The sequence below is a fragment of the Panicum virgatum genome, chromosome 1K (assembly GCF_016808335.1).
Source record: "Panicum virgatum strain AP13 chromosome 1K, P.virgatum_v5, whole genome shotgun sequence".
NCBI lineage: Eukaryota > Viridiplantae > Streptophyta > Magnoliopsida > Poales > Poaceae > Panicum > Panicum virgatum.
In genome coordinates, this window is record NC_053136.1 from 54567598 (window position 1) to 54585904 (window position 18307).

The window sequence follows — 18307 nt, forward strand, 5'->3', positions numbered from 1 at the left end:
CGCACGCTGGTCCGGCCAGCACGGCACCATCACCTCCCTCGCCGGACCACTGTCTCCGGTCGTCCTCGTCCGTTGGTCGTCGCCGCCGGCGTCCACCGGCCTCGCCTGCCTAGTACTCTGCGTGCATGGAGATCTGCGTCTGCGCGTGTGCAGGCTGCAGGGTCTCCCACCAGAGAGCAGCACCAGGAGGAGTGCAGGGTCTCTGGGTTTCCAGTTTGAATGCTCCGGGTTTTGTTTGTACGTTTTACCCCGGCCCGTTGTTTACCGCGACACGCCGACACGGCCGTTTTCTTTTTCTTTTTGATGAAGGCTACTGTTTTATCCGGGAATATTAGAAGTTACGCACGCAGATTCATCACAGAAATCTTCCATCAGTACTGCAGGTGTATCCCATGCTGCTATTGTTCTTCTTCCACCTCGCTCTATCCATCGAGCGCCCGCCGGAGTTTGGGGAGAGGGGGCTGCCATGGTTTTATGCGGTCTGCTGTCGGCTCACGCACACTCGGAGGAAGTCTTGCTAACTAATATGGGACTAATCCCAATAATCTCCCAGTGACCGGCCCGACACACGAGCACAAATGAGACTCATACCCGCAGGTCCACCACTGACCGGCTCGACACACGAGTCCACTGGTTTTGATACTAATTGTCGGCCTAAAAATCAAGAGAATCTTTGATACCAATTGTCGATCTAAAAATCAGGTGAGTTGGCTCAACAGTCACACATCCGGAGAAAGTTTACACCCAAAAACTAGCCCAAAAAATGAGTGACACCCATCACTTTAAATTAGTTCAACTTCCCCCACAACATGTGGGACTAATCCCAACATCTCCGAGCTTAGAAAAGGGAAGTGGGGCGCTGAGGAGATCCGGCGGCGGCGGCGACTTGAGGGGTGGTACGGCGAGGCAGCGGAAGCCGCTGGTGGTCGGAAAGACAACCGGCGGGTAAGGCATCGGGTGGGTAGCGCGAGAAACTGTGAGCAATCGGCGGCGGATACTGTCGCCAGGGATGGCGGCGGCGGCGGCGGCGGCGGGGAGGAGGAAACCATCCCACCGACGCTTCTTTCTTTCATCCCGGCCCATCGATAAAACCGGGCTGCCTGCCAGGCCCGGTCCACCTAAACGAGCCAGCCAACTACCAAGAGAGCCCGAGTCCTGAGGTTGCTGATGAAGCCTCTCGTCAGTTCACACCTCACAGTGCACTTCGCTGCAGACTTTCAAGTCAAGTAGTAATAATAACTAGAAATGCAAGCGGCTTTGCCGCGTATGGCTATGTTTTGTCTGTTTAGAGTGCAGATGGGTGTGTCAGTCATCGAATTATGATTAATTATGCTTGCTTTCAGATTATTGATTAACTAAATAAGTATGAGGTTACTGTAGTTAGTGAGAAATTGTAAAGACAGCATGTTTGCTTACAACCTTGGTGTTATAGAAAGTAATATAATATAGTATGTCTCAGCCGAAGCAGTAAAATCACACCATGTTGCTTACAACTTTGGTGTCGCAGAAACTAAAATAGTAAGGCTCAGCAGAGGCACTGAACTTAATATTTGTCCCTTCCTCAAAAAAAAAAACTTAATATTTGTTCCCAAAAGATAGTTATCATTATCAATTATTCTATGGTGCCTACAAATATTCTGGGTGTCGAAAGCATTTTTTTCGATCAAAAGAAAGGTAAGAGCATCAGTTAGCCAAATTGTATCCAAAAGTACAAGCAAAAGCAACGGTTCAGATTGGCGTGTCCTCAATTGATATAGGTAAGGATATATTAGCAGAGGGAAGTTGAATCAAAGTGACATGGTGGAGCACGAAGCAAAGGTCTGCACGTATGAGAAAAGGGACAAAGTTAGCGCAATCGAAGGAAGGAGGTGAGGGTAACGGGCAGTGCATATGAGCGAAGCTGAGCTAGAGCTCGTCTGCCTCCATTCTTCGCGTGGCTCTGTAGGCGCAGCGTGCGAGGTGCCGGAGCAGTAAACGTTCGCGCAGCCGAGCTTGCAGGGGTCGCTGGAGCACTCGCCCGCGCCGAGATGGCCGGCATTCAAGCGGGCGGAATGGCCGCGGACGCATCCCGCTTGCGGCGGGGTCGCCGTGGACGCTGGGGAGGGAGGCTAGGGTCGCAGGGGCTGCTGGGACGCCGGTATGGCAGCGATCCGAGCGTTCGAGTTCGCCGCGGCCGCACCCCGCTTGCGAGGGTCGCCGGAGCCGCGGGGCAGTCAACCGCACCGGAGCAGTAGAGGTGGAGGCGGGCGTCGGCAAGGGGAGGCGTAGCACTATGAGCGGATGGGGAGTGCAGTAGGGATGAAGGAAGAGGGTAAAAAATGCTTTCCTCTCCTAGCTGGACCCGGAGAGTTCACGAAGGCATTAGAACCGTGTATACAGATAAGCCACGTTGAAGGGCCAGATGACGTCAGTTTTCAATCCAACGCTGGAGGAAAAAATAGGTGACGTGGCTCAATCAAATGCTCTGGTTTGGTGCAAGAATCGTTCAATCAAATGCTCTGGTTTGGTGCAAGAATCGTATGTAGAGATTAGAACGAATTCTTTCGCACGATGACTACAATACAAGTAGGGGAAAATCAAGAAAAGAAAACAAAACATGAGCTAGGAACAGGCTAATTTTGTGGCACCCAGTAGAAAAACAGAGGCATCTCTCCAGCCAGCACACTGCTGCAGCCACGGGTCGATCGATCTGTCTAATAATAACCTCAACTCACACGGATCACAAGCTAGGGTTGCCGCATTGCGATTTCCTGGGGGTGCGTGGTCAGAGTCACCATTGCAAGAAAGGAGTCCCTGCCACTCGATCGGCTGATGACTTTCTCCTGCCATTGCTTCAGCTTGCATGTATGAACATGAGCAGGCAGCGACATGGTTAGTTCAGTTGTCAGCTTGCGGTTGTGTCTCACTTCTTCCCGAATCTCAAGCACTTATGTTTTGCATCAGCCATGCTCGACGAAGGCGGCACCTGTGATGCCTTGGATGCTTTATCTTTCGCCAGCTTCTCCATCGCGTTTATGAACTTGCGCAAGTGCCTGATGTATTCGGGGTAAGTTTCCAGGTTGCAGTGACCCCCGCCTTTCACCCATAGGGGCTCGTACTTTTCCTTTGCCAGCTCCCACAGCCGCTTGCCGTGGGTGAAGTCGACGATGTCATCGGCTGTCCCCTGCCAGATATGTTTTGCTTCAGCAAGGCAAGTCAAGATACAAAAAAAATAAAAACTATTTACTTCCTAGGGGCCTAGTAGAATATTTGTAGTTACACATTTTCATTATTTTCAGAGAATATGAAGATGCATTACTTGTTTTTAAAAGGAGGAAAAAAGTTTAGATGACTTCATATTAAGAAAACGAGGTTAAAAGCGAACTCACATGTATGACTAACACAGGGCAGTCGACCTGCTTTATTTTGTCAATGTTCTGTAAACATATAAAAGTTAACGAGATTAGGATGATAAAATAAACACTGTTCTGGAACAGAAGGGAACTTATCAAATTATTATGCTCCAGACTTGCCTTGAAGATATCGAACCAAAGTGTCACTTTCACTGGATAGAGAACCCGTATGCCAGAGAGTATACCGCTGTGAAGGACAACCCCTCTTAACTTTTCCAAACGTGAGGCCAAATGCAATGTTGGTCCACTTCCAACTGATTGCCCATACAGGATTAATTCCTCTTCTTCTATCCCATACTCCTTTTTCAAGCAATCATAAACAGCCTCTATATCATAGTATGTGTTGTACTCTGATGGCTGTTAGACCACAAAAGGAGCGCAGTTAATATGTATTCCAAACTAAAAAAACAGATAGTATAACTAGGCACACAACAGCACAGGTAAACAGACCACAATTGAAGTGTTCATTAGTTAGTGTGTGTGTAAAAAAAATCCATGCGTAACTTATGGGAACAACCACACATGCAACTTTATTGTTTACGGTCTGAACAAGTTCTTGAGTAGGCATGATCACCTATAAATTGAGCTGATGGTCCCTTAGTTTAAAAACTTTTGCAAAAGTATGGCTACCAGAACAAAGGAGCCATCATGATCTAGAACCAGAAAGCAATGGCGGCCCGTTCTTTGGGAAGCATTGATAATGAAGGTGAAAATTGAAAGAGGCTAACCAGCAAGTCCTGTCCTGGATGAGTCTAATGAAGATAGAGTGTCCAATAATTATTAGCTTTGAGAAAAGGTGCCCATACACCTATTGAAGAACATGGGATTGATTACGCTAAAAGGATAGGGAACAGTCCAATCGAACAGTCAATAGTAGGAGTCATCGCTAATAATGTGGTACAGCCATACACATGAGACATCATGATCTTAAAACAGAAAATAATTAGTGATGACACGACACGACAATCTAATCCAAAAAGACACCTTAACGGCAAATCTAAGCAACAAGAGAACCACATTGCAGCTCTTTTTGTAACTTACTTTTCCTGTAGAAGCACCATAGCCAGAGTAATCATAGCTGAAAAGAAAACAGGGAAAACGGCATTAGTCACATGTACCGTACATCAAATGGAAAATGTCGGATTGACCAACATAACAGTAGATGTTTTAAGGTTGCAAAGAAAAGTCAGCCAGCATTCCAACAAATGCAGATAGCAGATTTTCTGGTGTGGAAAAACTTTAGTTCCTTAAGTCAAACGGTAGGGATGAAATTGGCTCACGCATATACAACACAATTGGGGCACAATGTTAGCAGTATTTCCATAGTGGTACATCTAATGCTGTGTCAGAGTGTTGTCCGGTAACTAATTGAAATTGCTGAAGGCAAGAAAAGGTTACGCCAGGACACGGTGCAGCATTTATCTGCAATAGAACAAGATCTGACGAACGATGTAGGCCTTGTTTAGGCCTTGTTTGGTTCACGCTAGAGGTTCCTAGCGCACACAATCCGAGAAATAAATCTTGCATGCATGGAGTGCTAAATGAAGTCTATTTGCAAAACCTTTTCAGTGATGGATATAATTTTTCGCGACGAATCTAATGACGGTAATTAATCAATAATTGGCTACAGTACTGCTACAGTAACCATCATCTAACCACGCGGTCAAAGGCATCATTGGATTCTTCAGAGTTCGTAGCGCAGAGGTTCTGAAGTTGGTTTTGTAAACTGACTTTGTTTAACACTGTAATTAGCGGTCAAAATTTTCTAATACTCTCTAGTACAAGAAACCAAACAGGGCCGTAGTACAATAATTGGAACTGTTCATAGACATGGGATCTTCTTCACATTAACCTCAGATTCCTCATGCCTTTCCCAAGCAGTTGTTTTGTGGTAAGGGTATCCCTACAGAAAATGACTACCATACAGAAACCAAAGCGTGGTATCATACTATTCATGAAAGGGGAAAAAAACAGAGCACATGAGGTCACGATTACATTTAATCCATCAACTGATCGGTAAAATGGAAGCGGACCATCAACTTCATGCCGAATTGCACGCTCAGTAAATTTACAAGGGTTAAAGTAGATAGAAGTAAATAATACTATCAGTTTAGCCACGTCTTAGGATTCAATATAATTAAACCGATTGATTAACAACTGACAATCAGATCTCCTCAAAATCAATTAAAAAGCCCCAAATACCACCACCAAATTATGATAGCAGCAACTGGCTAACTTGCAAACACGGAGGATAGTTTAATTAAACCTCCTCCGAATTAAATCAACATGTCCAGCAGCGATCAAAATAAATCTACATGTGCAATTTCATGTCGTACGACTAACAACGAACTGCTCGACAAATCCACTCCCGGAAAAATATTGGAAAAAATGCTTGGAAGAAACAAGCAGAAGCAATGGAGGATAGGGAGGCGTGCGGGGTCTCTGACCTCATGATGTTGACGCGGAGGTGTGCGCGGAGCTCGAGGAAGAGCCCGAGCATCTGCCCGAGGTCCGCGGCGTTGCCGTGGGAGTAGAGCAGCGTGAGGCGCGCGGAGGGGTGGCGCCAGAAGGCCGAGACGACGCGCGTGCCGACCCTGGTGGGCAGCGCGCGCACCTCGACGCCCGCGTCCGACGACACCCCCGTCATCCGCAGCAGCCCGCCGGCGGCGGCGCCGTCCTGGGCGGGCTCAACGCCGTACGTCGCCGGCTCCGGAGGGAAGAAGGCCAGCCGCGCCGCCACCGACGACGTGACGTTGCCCATTCTACCCTTCCCCCTGCCCCCGCCGCATGAGCCTCCCCAATGGCCGGCTGGCTGCGGCTGCTGCCTATTCCGGGGGTGGGCAGGCGGGTGGAGGTGGAGGTGGTGGCCGCAACGTGAAGTGGGTGGTGGCTCTTGCTCGCGCGGACTTGCGGGCTCGTTTATGAGGAAGCGGGTGGACAGGTGTAACGGAGAGCTTCTCGATGAGGAGGCAGGCTCGTATTTCTTTTTCGGGCCCTCTTCCCTTGCCGGTTTAAATATATACATTTCCCCCAAAATGTTTCAAAACTTTTATTTAATTAGATCGTATTTATTTAATTAGATCGAAACAACAATGGTATACTAAAAAGGCACTAATAACTAATGGTTCTAGCTATTGTCTAGGAAGCCACCACAATAAAAGTAAAAAATCGTTAAAAAGGACGTAACGTGCGGTGGAGTACAATTCGAATCCTAAATTCGTTAGATATACATTTAAATATTTAAGCTTATCAAATATAACATTTTAAAATTTATACCTCTATAGTCGGTATACATTAATTTCCTATAACAGATCGATAGACTACAGATCCCCCAACGGTGTTAAGAGAGGGACGCTACATGCAATGTCGGTGGAGGCTAAAACCGATTGGCAAGGGACGAGATAATGACGCTGCTAGGTGACCTCTCTTCATGTAGGCAAATCAAGTTCATTAAAAAAAATGGATGGATTAGAAATTTTAAAGACGTACATTTGCATTTATCAAGAGGTTAGAGACTTGAAATACTTTAGGCAAGTCTAAAGAGTTCAAAAATGGTTAAGTCGGATCTGTCCAAGTGCAAGGTAACGCACGGTAACGAATTGAAGGGGGTGGTCAAGATTCGGTCAAAAGCGAAGCAAAGCACAAAGGACCGTGGCGACTGACTGACCAGTGAAATGATGAGTGAATGAGATTGGCTGCACGGCTCAGCCGCGGCTGCTGGGCTGCTGCCTGCTGGCGGGTGCGAGAGCGACTGGGTGAGCCACTGTAGCGCGGGCCCCACGCTAGCAGCAGCTGTCTGTCAGGCTGTCACCGCTCGAAATCATCACTGATGCTGCCATCAGGACTTGTGTTAATCTCTCTCCGGCTGTTCTCCGTTTCTTTGTTGCAGTGAGCGCTGATGATGCCCATGGTTTCCTTCACTGGCATTCCAATCCAACACGATGCCATTGGTGCGTTCAGTTATCGCTACTGTTACAGTTCTCTTTTCGTGGTGCTGATACCTCTCACCATTTTCATAGAGAGGGATACATCTCACTTTATGGAGAATGCATGGAGCTAGCTAAGCTCGTTGGTTGCTGAATTGACCAGGGGAGGCAAGAAAACAATAATAAAAAGGAATCGAGTGACGAGAATTACAATTTCTCTGAGCAATTGGGCATAGCATTTCCCAATTCCACGAGAGCAATGCTCAGAAGCTTCAACTATTTGCGGTAGTAGAGGGACACAAGTAGTCACTTGTAATAGTTTCCATAAAACAAAAGTGAAGTTACAGTCACGTAATATAACGCACACTGGACAGAACATTCTCATTGTGCTCATCTTCTGAAGCATCTGCATATGAATGGTTGCGTTGTAAAGAGAAAACAAATGGATGACATCGGATGCCTCACCATAGAAAAGATAGCGACGTTGCATGTCTCGAATCATCAGCTTTTTGTGTGCGAGCGTACAGAGACTGACAGACGTAAACTTCCTCGCTGTGCATCTACGCACATCGGCAAATGGAGCAGAGTAGGGAAACAAGTACAGAACCATGTGCCCAAGCTCAAGCTAGCATCTCGACTTCAACCGGCGTCTAGATTACTTCACCTGCTTTGGAATAGCTAGCCTCCATTTCTCGTTTATGAACCTTCTTTCTGGTAATCACAAGCTGATCACTTTGCAAAATTAACATGTAAAAGCGAGATCATTCCCTAGAAAAAGAAGAAAACTTGCTTAGGTGCTTTATCTGACAAAGGCACAGTGGCATACTCTAGGAGGCATGGCTATATACCAGCTATCCAAGCTCTCCTTTTGTGGGTTCTCTTGTTCAGTGAACGCGCCTTTCACATTTCTGGTAAATGCTCTCATCACCTTCTTCGAACCCATATGCATTTCGTTTCTAGGGGATTCCTTACTTCAGGCAACACTTTGGTCATACTCACACACACCTTCAGTTGACAGCTGGATCCCCGAACCCATACGCATTTCGTTTCTAGGGGATTCCTATTGCACACTACAGTGCACATGATTATGCAAAACCTGTGGACAAAATGTTCTTGAACTGGCTGGCGTGTACAAATAGTTTATAGTTGGATTCGACCATAAACAAATGCTGAATATGACAAATGCACGGTTACACCAATGTGCTCATTGCTCAAGAGGGGGGGGGGGGCTATGACCTCATAATTCCCCTCTCTTTATCAGCCAGGACCCACACCATCAAAGGTTCCTGGGACCACTTGCAGCTCATACTTTCATAGGCCTGGTGCGGTCAAAGGGAGAAAGGGGCCGGTCAACGGAAGATTTGCCCTTGCCTGCCTGCTGTGGCTCCCAGAACAGAGAACACATCCCCACAAGCAAAGAACCATCCAACTAAACTACTTCAGTCCCCAATGCCTCATAAGACCATCCCCAACTCCACCTAGGATGATGTCCATAGCATTGATTACACTGCTACCTAGAATGTTTAGCTTACATGGCACTATATTAAATAAGAGAGTGGAGATGAAAAAACTGGGTCTCATGCAAGACCCGGTTTCCACACAAGAACCTATGCACTAGACACTAGCAAATTTTGTATTGAAAGAGAGTAGTGTCCTCATAATAACTAAATAACAAATATGATTGATTGATATGATAGAGAATAATTGAGTAAGTATTAATTATTGACCCATATGAAGAAACTATGCATTGAGGGATGTAGTTTCTAAACATAGTGTCTTGCTTATATGGCGGTATAGACACTGTCTATAGACATTAAACCTCCAACAAGATCCTGTATATGGATCTCCCAAAAATCACAATCCCAACACTACCGATCGGTTCCTTTATTCTCCAAAATAACAGCACCTACAAATCTTCTTTGTAAATTGGAGAATATCGGTTGGAGCCCTATATAATTGTCATTACTCGTTGGATAACTACCTACCATCTATTTTCTCATTGTATATTTTTTAATCTGTTGCAAAACAAACAATAGGACAGATCACACCGGATCAAGGCGTACATGTCAATTTTGATTTTGTATTGAACGAAATTATCTTCTGTACAGCAATAACTACGTACTGTGTAAGCACTAAACACAGACCTAATATGTACAGCGCCAGGTGCTTGATATCTTAGCGCTGGAGCAGCTATTTCCATACTTTGACGACTCCATCTCTGCTGGCTGATATCAACCTCTGGCTCGACAGATTGAAGGATGCCAAAGCAAGTATTGCGTCACGGTGGCACCCGGCCGAGTCTGCAGCTGCCACCGCGAGCTGTGTCTTGGGTGTCAAACCGGACACAGCGGTAGTCTGTTTATACATTTCCTGAACAGAACAGGAAAAGTCTGTAAGAATCAGCAGTTCATAGCACGCCTTGTTTAAGTCACGGACTGGTGAATTTGTCTGGTTATTGGGAAACGACGGGGCAAGCTAGATGAAAGAAATATCCAACAAGGAAAGAGGGTTACCTGCACGACTTGTACTCCAAAACTGGATCTTATATCATAACACTCATCGTTTCCAACTGCTTTCTCCAAAATATCTCCTTTTGCTGAACGGACTTCTTTGGCCGAGGGACCAGCAATACAAAAGCTTTGCTCAGGTCTTCAGTATTGACAAATGTAAAAATACATTATGATGTCAGGTGGTGAAGGGAAAAGAAATAATGATGCAAGACTGTAGCACAGATAAAACTGAACCTGGCTTGATCCCAGTAACGAATTTTCAAGTCTGTTCCTCCAGTCAATAGATCACCGCCAGGTAAGGGAAGCAAAGAACGTATGCCTGGATGGCGTACAGGTGGGTCGTTCAATTCATCGATTCTGTACTTATAATTGCCTGATCGTCTTACATCTTTGGTGCTTGGCTTGTTAAGTGTTCTTGATGGTGCCTTTGGCATCACAGCTTCATTCTCAGTGCTTGCCGTTCTAAATACCTGCATAGTTTGTTGAATGTTCAAGATGCAACTGTACTATTAGATACGGGCATATGGTTTAGTTGTTTGCTTCTCTAAACGGGTCAAGCACTTCTTAGAACATGACATAAGGAAGATGAAATGCTAAAAAGGTATGGAAAGATCAGTATAAGTCTCCAGTGTCAGGAGCAGATTTAAGTCAGGAATTCTATTATGGCATTAATCTCTATAAAATGATGATAAAGCATGGTGAAATGTTCTACTAACATACCTCATCAAATTATTACTAAACACTTTATTACCTGGTGACAGCTTCCATTCTCAGCATTCCATAGGGAAACTTCGTTGCAGCCGGCGGCAACAAAAACCAATGGCCTTCCAGAAGATAAAGAGCTTGGTGGAGGTATAAGCAAGCACAATTTCTCTATAGGGCTTATTGTTGAATAGTGCCACGAGTTAACAGGCAGCAAAAACCTATTATCCCACAGTGTAAGGACACCTCTTGAAGAACCTGAGATGAACCAATTTCCACACTGGCCCACAACAAGGGCCGATATATACCCCTCCTTGGGTGATGATTTAAATGACCAGGATTCTGAGTTGGTCCTTGTATCCCATTTATGGATGCCACAATGCTCGGTGCTGAAAAGGATAGTTGGGCTAAAGCTGTCGCTTGAACAATTCACAACACTGAGAATTGCGCCTTCTTTAATATCATTCCTTTTTACATCAACAATACCAGAATACCTTTCCACAACACTCCCAGCGCTGCGTGCACAATCAACAGAAAACAAGTGCAGTGTTCCATCGCATGCACCGACAACAATCTGTGAAGTACCATGAACCATTGTCGTACATAGAGCTCGGCTAGTACCCATGCTGTACGTTAACCTAGATCTGAAGGCAATGTCCTTTTCCAATCTTCTTGTATCCCATATCTTGACACTTGAGTCATCAGACGCGGTCACAAAAAAGGTATTATCATTTGACACGGCAATATCGTTGACAGACGAGCGATGCTCCTGGAGATGTGCCACTAGAATTCCACGAGGCTTCCATCCAGTTTCCAGGTTCATTGCTGATCTGGAAAAGGACGGCAATCCTCCAGTATCAGATTTTGGAATGCTATCCCCTTGCAAAGATGAACTGCTCTTCATAGAATCATTGATGCTTAAATCTCGACGCTTGCTACTGAAATAATCATCTCTAGTCTGCACGCCTGGGCGGTTGGGTTCCAACCAAGGTAACCTTATTGATGCTTTATACACCGAAGAATCAGGGACCACATGTGTTTCTCCTAAACCTCGCTTATCAGTACAAACAGAATATGATGGTATTCCTTTAGATAAGCCGTCATAAAAGGAACTATTCCCAGCAGATGCATGTAATGCAAAACCAGAATATAACGATTTGTCAGGAGAAACTGAATCTTTGATATCCAAAGATATATTGCTCAAAACATTAGGGCCTTTCAATCGTGCAACATCTTCAAAATTCATTGAGGATCCACTTTGTACTTTACCAGGGTATTTTCCACCATGTACTATCAGTTCTTTCTTGCCACCACCCTTCAGTAAAATGTCGCCCATGTCCTGAGCATCCTCTAAAGCTTCGTAGAAGATTGATTTGGGCAGAGGAGACTTAAGGCATGAAAGAAGAGCAGTTTCAGAAGACAATGAAGGTGACTCCCTGTGTAGGAACTGCCTTAGATGAGGAGTAAGGTGCACATAAGTATCAACAGCCCCTAAGCTCTCACTGCAAGCAGCAACAAATCTTAAAGCAGACCGTTTAACCCAATTGATTGGATACCGAAGTAGGGGGAGAGCCTTTCCCAATAGACCAACAATTACTCTTTTCCTCAAATAACCACTTTTGCACATCATAGTCAAGCAATCAAGTGCATTTACAAGAACAGCCTCCATACCATCACTTAGTGCCTGTTCAAGATATGGCAAAAGATATTCCTCAACGCTCCTTGAACCAATGAAATAGCAAACAAAGACAATTTGGCCAAAGAAAACTGCACGGAGCTGCTCATCATGGTCATTCAGAAATGCTGGAAGTATAGGAAGAAGAAAATCGTTACTTTGCTTGTGCCCAAAGAAGTAACATAAATAACCTATATCCTGCAGAAGAGCTCTGCGGACATTAGGTGTCTGCTTTTGACCCATTGCCAAATCTTGCACTATTTCATAAATATTTTTCCTCAGTTCTGCAAGTTGGCCATAAATTTTATCTTGCTTCTTCACTGGTGAATCTGCAGACTGTGATATGGGAGCTACCACTGATTCATCCAGAGGTCCAATATCAGCTATGCTACGAGAACGAAGTAGGAACCTATAAGCTGTTAAAGCCAGCTTATGAATATTGCTAGCATAGCAAACTCTAACACTCTCCTCTGTATCATCAGGGAGCAAAGAGAGCATTGGGAGGATGTACTCAGGGAATATAGCTGCATCACTGATAGGGAAGTCTTGAACAAGACAAAGAACATCACATAAGGTTTCCAAAGCAGTGCAGCGGACAATGGCAGCTGGATCTGAAAGCATCGCAATCACATAGGGAACCACTAGCTGTAAGCGACTGTCATCATCAATGTATGTGGACGAAAACTTCAGAAGAATGAGACTGGCCCTTCTTAGCTCAGATTTTTTCACACTGCGTATGCACGAGCAGAGTAATGAGGCAAGTAAGACCATGCCTTCACAGCTCACCTTGGAGTCTGTCTGTTGAAAAATGTCAAAGCTATAGGCATCTGATTGGCCATCATAACTAGCTACCAAGGAGTATAAATTACTCTTTGAGATCTTCTGCACATGGGATACAACATTATTCTGGGCCATCAAACCACTTATAGTTCCCCTTCCTGCTGGATTAACTAGCTGCAAGGGCCTAATATGGTCCATGTCTTTTGTGACCATTGTGCTTGTGCTATTGGTCCTGTTCTCCACTTCTTTGAGGAGGAAATTGATATCTCCAGCAATATGTTGATGGTCTACAGGTGTATGTTTCTTAACTACAGATGTGTTTTTTTTAGAATCTCCTGGTAAGTTTAAAATTTTCCTTCCCATGCCTTTTCTCCCAGATGGTTCAGTATGCTGAGACGATGTGGATCTCTCAATTTGTTCAATTGTTGAGCTGCCCATCATCATTTCAAGTATCTTTTCAAAATTGTCTTGAGTCTTCTCAACCTGCAAAGAGAAATTACGTTTAGTAATTTTTCCAGCAGTAGAGAGGAAACCAGAGGCACCTAGAAACTAGAATGGTCCTTACCCTGGCATCTGAGTCAAGTGGAACAATATCTGCGAAGAACTTGTGCAGAAAGTTCGAAAAATAAAATGGGAACACAACAGATTCATATTTTTGCAGATAGCTTCGACATGGTAGCCTTTTTTTGGGATCCAACTGGATCATGTGAAGTATCATGTCACGAATACCGGAATCTTGTATCTGCAAGCACAAGTTCATTTTAGCAGCTTTGAGTAGGTAATATCTAAATGGAATCCAACAATCCTCTAGTCACACAAAATTAGGAAACAGCAGCAACATCAGTAAGGAAAATCCATGATGACGATAAGGTGTGCAAATGAAAGCATGCTTACAAGCAAAAAAAAACACAGATGACGATAAGGTGTGCAAATGAAAGCATGCTTACAAGCAAAAAAAAACACAGATGACGATAAGGTGTGCAAATGAAAGCATGCTTACAAGCAAAAAAAACACAGGCTTCCTTTCTACATGCATCTTTTACAAGTACAAAATTTTCACAAATAAATCGCAAACCTGAAAAAAGTGCAACTCAAATCAATTTCATTTTTTTTCACTGATTAGGTCTGTGAATACCTGTCTCATTCTGGTCCTTCTAACATAATACTGGAGTACAGACGTAATATAAGCAGTGTTCTAAAAAACGTTTTTAAACATCGTTTAATCTTGATTAAACGCTGAACGGTGGCCAAGCGTTGCGTTTAATCACAGTGTCGTTTAATCACAACACACGTTTAATCATGTTCAATCTACGTTTAATCACAAAAAACTCTAAACAATAGACAAGCGTTCGCCTAGCGTCTAGCGTTTTTTAGAACCTTGAATATAAGGCATGCTGAAGTAGATTATGTCCTATTTTATTTGCATTTGGCAGTGTTAGAAATGCACAAGTAGTTGCAAATGGCTTACTTGAGATCTACTGGCTCATGGATACAAAGATTTTTAAATTGATACAACACTAACTCATATAACAGCAATCATGAATATGAGATTTATCATGAATTTGCTCATCTAGGATTGCTGCATTAAGTTATGCAAAGATTTTAGCTAATGAAAGCTCCTTTAAGTTGAAGGGTCTACTATCACTTGAATATATCCATACTGATCTTCTTAATGATACCATCGTTCAATAGGCTATGTAGGTACTTCTCTGAGGCCTAAGAGGTATGAACAGTTCAGCTTTAACCTTTTAGGACGGAATGAAATATTTGTGCAGATATAGCATCTAAAATCATGTGTAACAAGCATTCCAACATTGATCTTGCCAACTAGCTAAAAAAATACAAGAAATTTGGCAAAGTGTGAATATGTAAGAAAAGACCAATCTATTATAAGTGTTTTGACAGAATGACCTATATCTACTGAAGTCCCATCAGATATGAATGTGCAGACACTCATTTCGCAACTGAAAGAGTATATAGTTGCTCAGAGGTAAGTGGCCGAAATGCAGTAAAAGATTAAATGTTAGAAGAATACAAACATTACAATGATTCATAATGAAGGGTTAAACTGTTCAAGAAGAGCAAAGGAACAACATAAAAACCTTTTCTAGAGCATTTGTGGGGTCATACTGACCACGCCGATAAGACAGAAGTTGTGAATACTCAAAAAGTGGCTGGCCGTTAAGGAAAAGTTCAGCAACAACGCACCTGGAAAGAAGATACACAATATTCTGTTGAATGATCAACATATTTTAAAAAGAAAATGCAGTTATGTGAGTGCAGAATTCTAATCACTGCTGAAAAATGCGAAGCTGAAGAGAAATTTGCAAAATTCATGTTTTCAATCCAGAGTTATTTCAACCACTAATCTACTTTTTGGATCTGATCTACAGTTCATGAAGCTGAATACGAATGAGATGTGAAAACACTTGATATTGAAAAAACAAGGGTAGGAGAGCTCCTATATCCTAAAGTTCAATTTTGAAAGAAAAGTCAACAATACGAATCCTAACTAATTGTGCTTAAGACATGCAAATAACTGAGATAATCAACATGATATTTATGAATAAACATGAAGCCCCAAAAGAATCCAAAATATTTCCAAGTTGTTCCCCAGTTGATAGTAAAGCTGTGTATTGTCCAAGCCTGTCTCAGATCAAGAAATAAAATGATGTCGCTTATATTGTTTATTAAACAGATTTTGTGCACTAACTTATGAGAAATGCCTTCCGATAATCATCATCTTTCATCTGAACAGAAAATAATGTTCCCACTTGCCAAACACATGGCAAAATAACCCATGAGATGAAACTAGCACGTCCAAGCAAAACATACTCGTAGGGAAACTATTCATATGACAAGGAAAGCATATAGTCATGCCAGGTTAACAAAGTCGAAAATGAACCAAAACTTACTCTTAAAAATGACCAAAAAAAGGCATGAATGTGAAGCATACCCGAGAGAAAATATATCCATAGATGGCTGCAGAGGTGCATCTGCTGCAACTTGGGACTCCCCACCATGTTCATAGAATCTCTGGGTAAATTGGGTTCGTCCACAAAACAGAAGATAAGCATCAAAATTAGTAATGTTAGATAAAATATGTACCACAAAAGTAACAAAACAAATTTCAGACTTTGACAAGATCACACCATAATATGAATGTTTTCCTTCTACAGAAAACACTACATAGCAGCATCCCCATTAACAACTAGCAATAGCAGGTTTCAGGATGCAGTGTGACAAATAGCACCAACAAAAAACACATAACATCAAAATGGTGAGAATGAAAGTAAATAAATGAGGCCTTCACTGCAACCAGTCTTAAATTTTAACACATACGCTTAGTGCTAGTTTAACTTTCATGATCTTGCAATTACACCTATGTACCAGAGTAAGTTGTATTTTATAAAAAGAGAACACATAAAAAATAAACAGACTGCGACTAACTATGCGCAATCAATGGTTATGAACTTTCCCAGAAACACCTACCTGTTTCCACAGAAAGAACAAAAAGGAGCATATAAATTTTGAGCAATTGGATTGCAGAACTTACTTCAGGTGCCAGATAGCACCTTCGCCTTCCTCCAGTGTCAAAGTAGAATGAATAATCAGATGGGTCATCAAGTGGAATATAAGTTGGCTTGAAAGATGCAAAGTCCGTGAGATATAGCCAATTCCAAGAAGTAACGAGCACATTCTCACATTTTATGTCACCTGACCACAAAATAATAATAATAATAATAATAATAATAATAATAATAATAAGTGAGAAATTAACAGTCAAAATATTTTACTGCCAATGCAACTCACCATGGCAAACTCCCTTACTATGGCTCTGCTCCACTGCATGGATTAACTGCACAACCAAATGATCTAAGTCGACAACCATCTCTGGAAAGGAAAGAAAAATAAAGAATGACTCTTATATGCCCCAACTAATTTTAGCATAATATTCATATCAGCACTTAGCCGGGAGAATACATGACTCCCTATGGGCTAGAGCCACCAGGAGGAACAACTTCTATGCCTTTAGAAATATTGGTAGTCACCCAACACACACAAAAAAAAGGTGGTGGCACCTGAAAAGCAAGCCATTTCTTCGCAATCTGACTGAGGAAAGGGCGTGTACTCAGTCGATCGTGCAGGTTGTTGAAGAAGTACTGTCTCAGGAGATATGCCGCCTTATCTGTTTGTAGCCAAACCTGAACAACAGCGGAAGCCGATGCACCATGTCAACTTGGATGAAATGTACATCATTGATTCATGATAGATCTAACTTTTCATCGGGGCTTAATTGAACCAGAGATCCTGGCATCGCAGTCTATAATAGCCCCAAATATATATAACTTAAAACACACTGAAACCAACTTATATTGCTAAAAACAAAAAACAGTACATGGGATGAAAAAAATCCACTAAACCCAAACTAATATTTTCTCTTAAAACATGTAATGGTGCGCATTACTAATCGATCCTGCTCATAAGGTCCAGCATACAGGCGAAATTTAACTAGCATCTCGACCGAAAGCCCTAAGCACGGAATCCCCACCTGGAAGGGCCATACGTGGGAGCCCTCGATCCCCTTGAGCGCGTTCCTAATCCGCTCCAGCCTCCGCTCGTGCTCCTGCGAAACCATCAGCGAGATCTCATGGCACGATCCGGGGACCAAATCCGAAGGGATTCGCGAGGGGCGCCAGGAGACAGGCCAGTAGCCGCAGTTACCTTGAGGTCGATGGGCTCGCCGGCGCGCTTGAAGTAGACCTTGACGAGGAGCAGCCCCTCGTCGTGCTTGCAGCGGACGGACTTGAGGCAGCGGCCGCGGCTGACGACATCGAGGAGCACGAGGTTGTAGGTGGACGGCAGGTCGTGGAGGTAGTACTCCGTCGCCGACGCCTGCGTCGTCCGCGCGATCTTATTCCCCATCACGGCGGCCGGCCTCCTCCTCCTACCTCCCCGCCGCCGGGGCCGCGGCTCGCCGGCGTCTGGGGTTTGCTTCGCTTCGCTTCTCGCTTCGCGGGTGCGTCGTGGCGTTGCGTGGGGCGTAGGCGATCGATCGGGTCAGTCTGCTGTGTGTGTTGGGCTCCAACACGCTGACCCCGTTTGCGTGCGTGCGTGCGTATGCGTATCCGTGCGGATCGGGACTTCGAGGTATAGGATTAGGATTTAGGATTGCTATTGCTGCGCGTCAGCGGGTGCCTTGGCCGTCCTGGAGTCCTGGTTCGCGTCGATGGGAAACGAGTTCTGTTCCGATGATCCGATCCTTCCTGGGACCTGGATACCATACGAGACATACAACGGATAGTTTCTGGGGTTGGCACG

General features: G+C 43.9%; 2 protein-coding genes across 3 annotated transcripts; both read right to left on the bottom strand.

Moving 5' to 3' along the window:
- Positions 1-2468: 2468 nt before the first annotated feature.
- LOC120645062 (alpha/beta hydrolase domain-containing protein 17C-like) lies at positions 2469-6309 on the bottom strand. Its single transcript, XM_039921808.1, has 5 exons — positions 5840-6309; positions 4434-4470; positions 3513-3749; positions 3369-3416; positions 2469-3163 (listed from the first exon to the last, which is right to left on the bottom strand). Exons 1-5 carry the CDS (start codon positions 6151-6153, stop codon positions 2903-2905), a joined length of 897 nt encoding a protein of 298 aa, XP_039777742.1. The 5' UTR covers positions 6154-6309; the 3' UTR covers positions 2469-2902.
- A 2906-nt stretch (positions 6310-9215) lies between these two features.
- On the bottom strand, positions 9216-18249 carry LOC120645050 (serine/threonine-protein kinase VPS15-like). Of its 2 annotated transcripts, none has more exons than XM_039921803.1 (12): positions 17711-18249; positions 17538-17612; positions 17068-17190; positions 16799-16879; positions 16542-16702; positions 15942-16021; positions 15088-15193; positions 13551-13727; positions 10580-13468; positions 10063-10298; positions 9832-9967; positions 9216-9688 (listed from the first exon to the last, which is right to left on the bottom strand). In XM_039921803.1, the coding sequence occupies exons 3-12, from the start codon at positions 17081-17083 to the stop codon at positions 9509-9511; spliced, it is 4062 nt and encodes a 1353-aa protein (XP_039777737.1). In that variant the 5' UTR covers positions 17084-17190; positions 17538-17612; positions 17711-18249; the 3' UTR covers positions 9216-9508. The 2 variants fall into 2 exon arrangements, with proteins under 2 accessions (XP_039777737.1, XP_039777734.1); XM_039921800.1 differs by having other exon boundaries at positions 16799-16844; positions 17711-18109.
- Positions 18250-18307: the final 58 nt, after the last annotated feature.

What these genes read in the sequence shown, in the direction of transcription:
- LOC120645050 (XM_039921800.1), bottom strand. Translation starts at nt 17,911, where the DNA reads ATGGGGAATAAGATCGCGCGGACGACGCAGGCGTCGGCGACGGAGTAC. An exon ending in GCGAGCCCATCGACCTCAAG is followed by an intron (nt 17,613 to 17,710) that starts GTAACTGCGGCT and finishes ATGGTTTCGCAG; the next exon opens with GAGCACGAGCGGAGGCTGGA. An exon ending in AGAATGGAAGCTGTCACCAG is followed by an intron (nt 10,299 to 10,579) that starts GTAATAAAGTGT and finishes CAAACTATGCAG; the next exon opens with GTATTTAGAACGGCAAGCAC.
- LOC120645062 (XM_039921808.1), bottom strand. Translation starts at nt 6,153, where the DNA reads ATGGGCAACGTCACGTCGTCGGTGGCGGCGCGGCTGGCCTTCTTCCCT. An exon ending in TTTGGTTCGATATCTTCAAG is followed by an intron (nt 3,417 to 3,512) that starts GCAAGTCTGGAG and finishes ATATGTTTACAG; the next exon opens with AACATTGACAAAATAAAGCA. An exon ending in GCCCTGTGTTAGTCATACAT is followed by an intron (nt 3,164 to 3,368) that starts GTGAGTTCGCTT and finishes CATATCTGGCAG; the next exon opens with GGGACAGCCGATGACATCGT.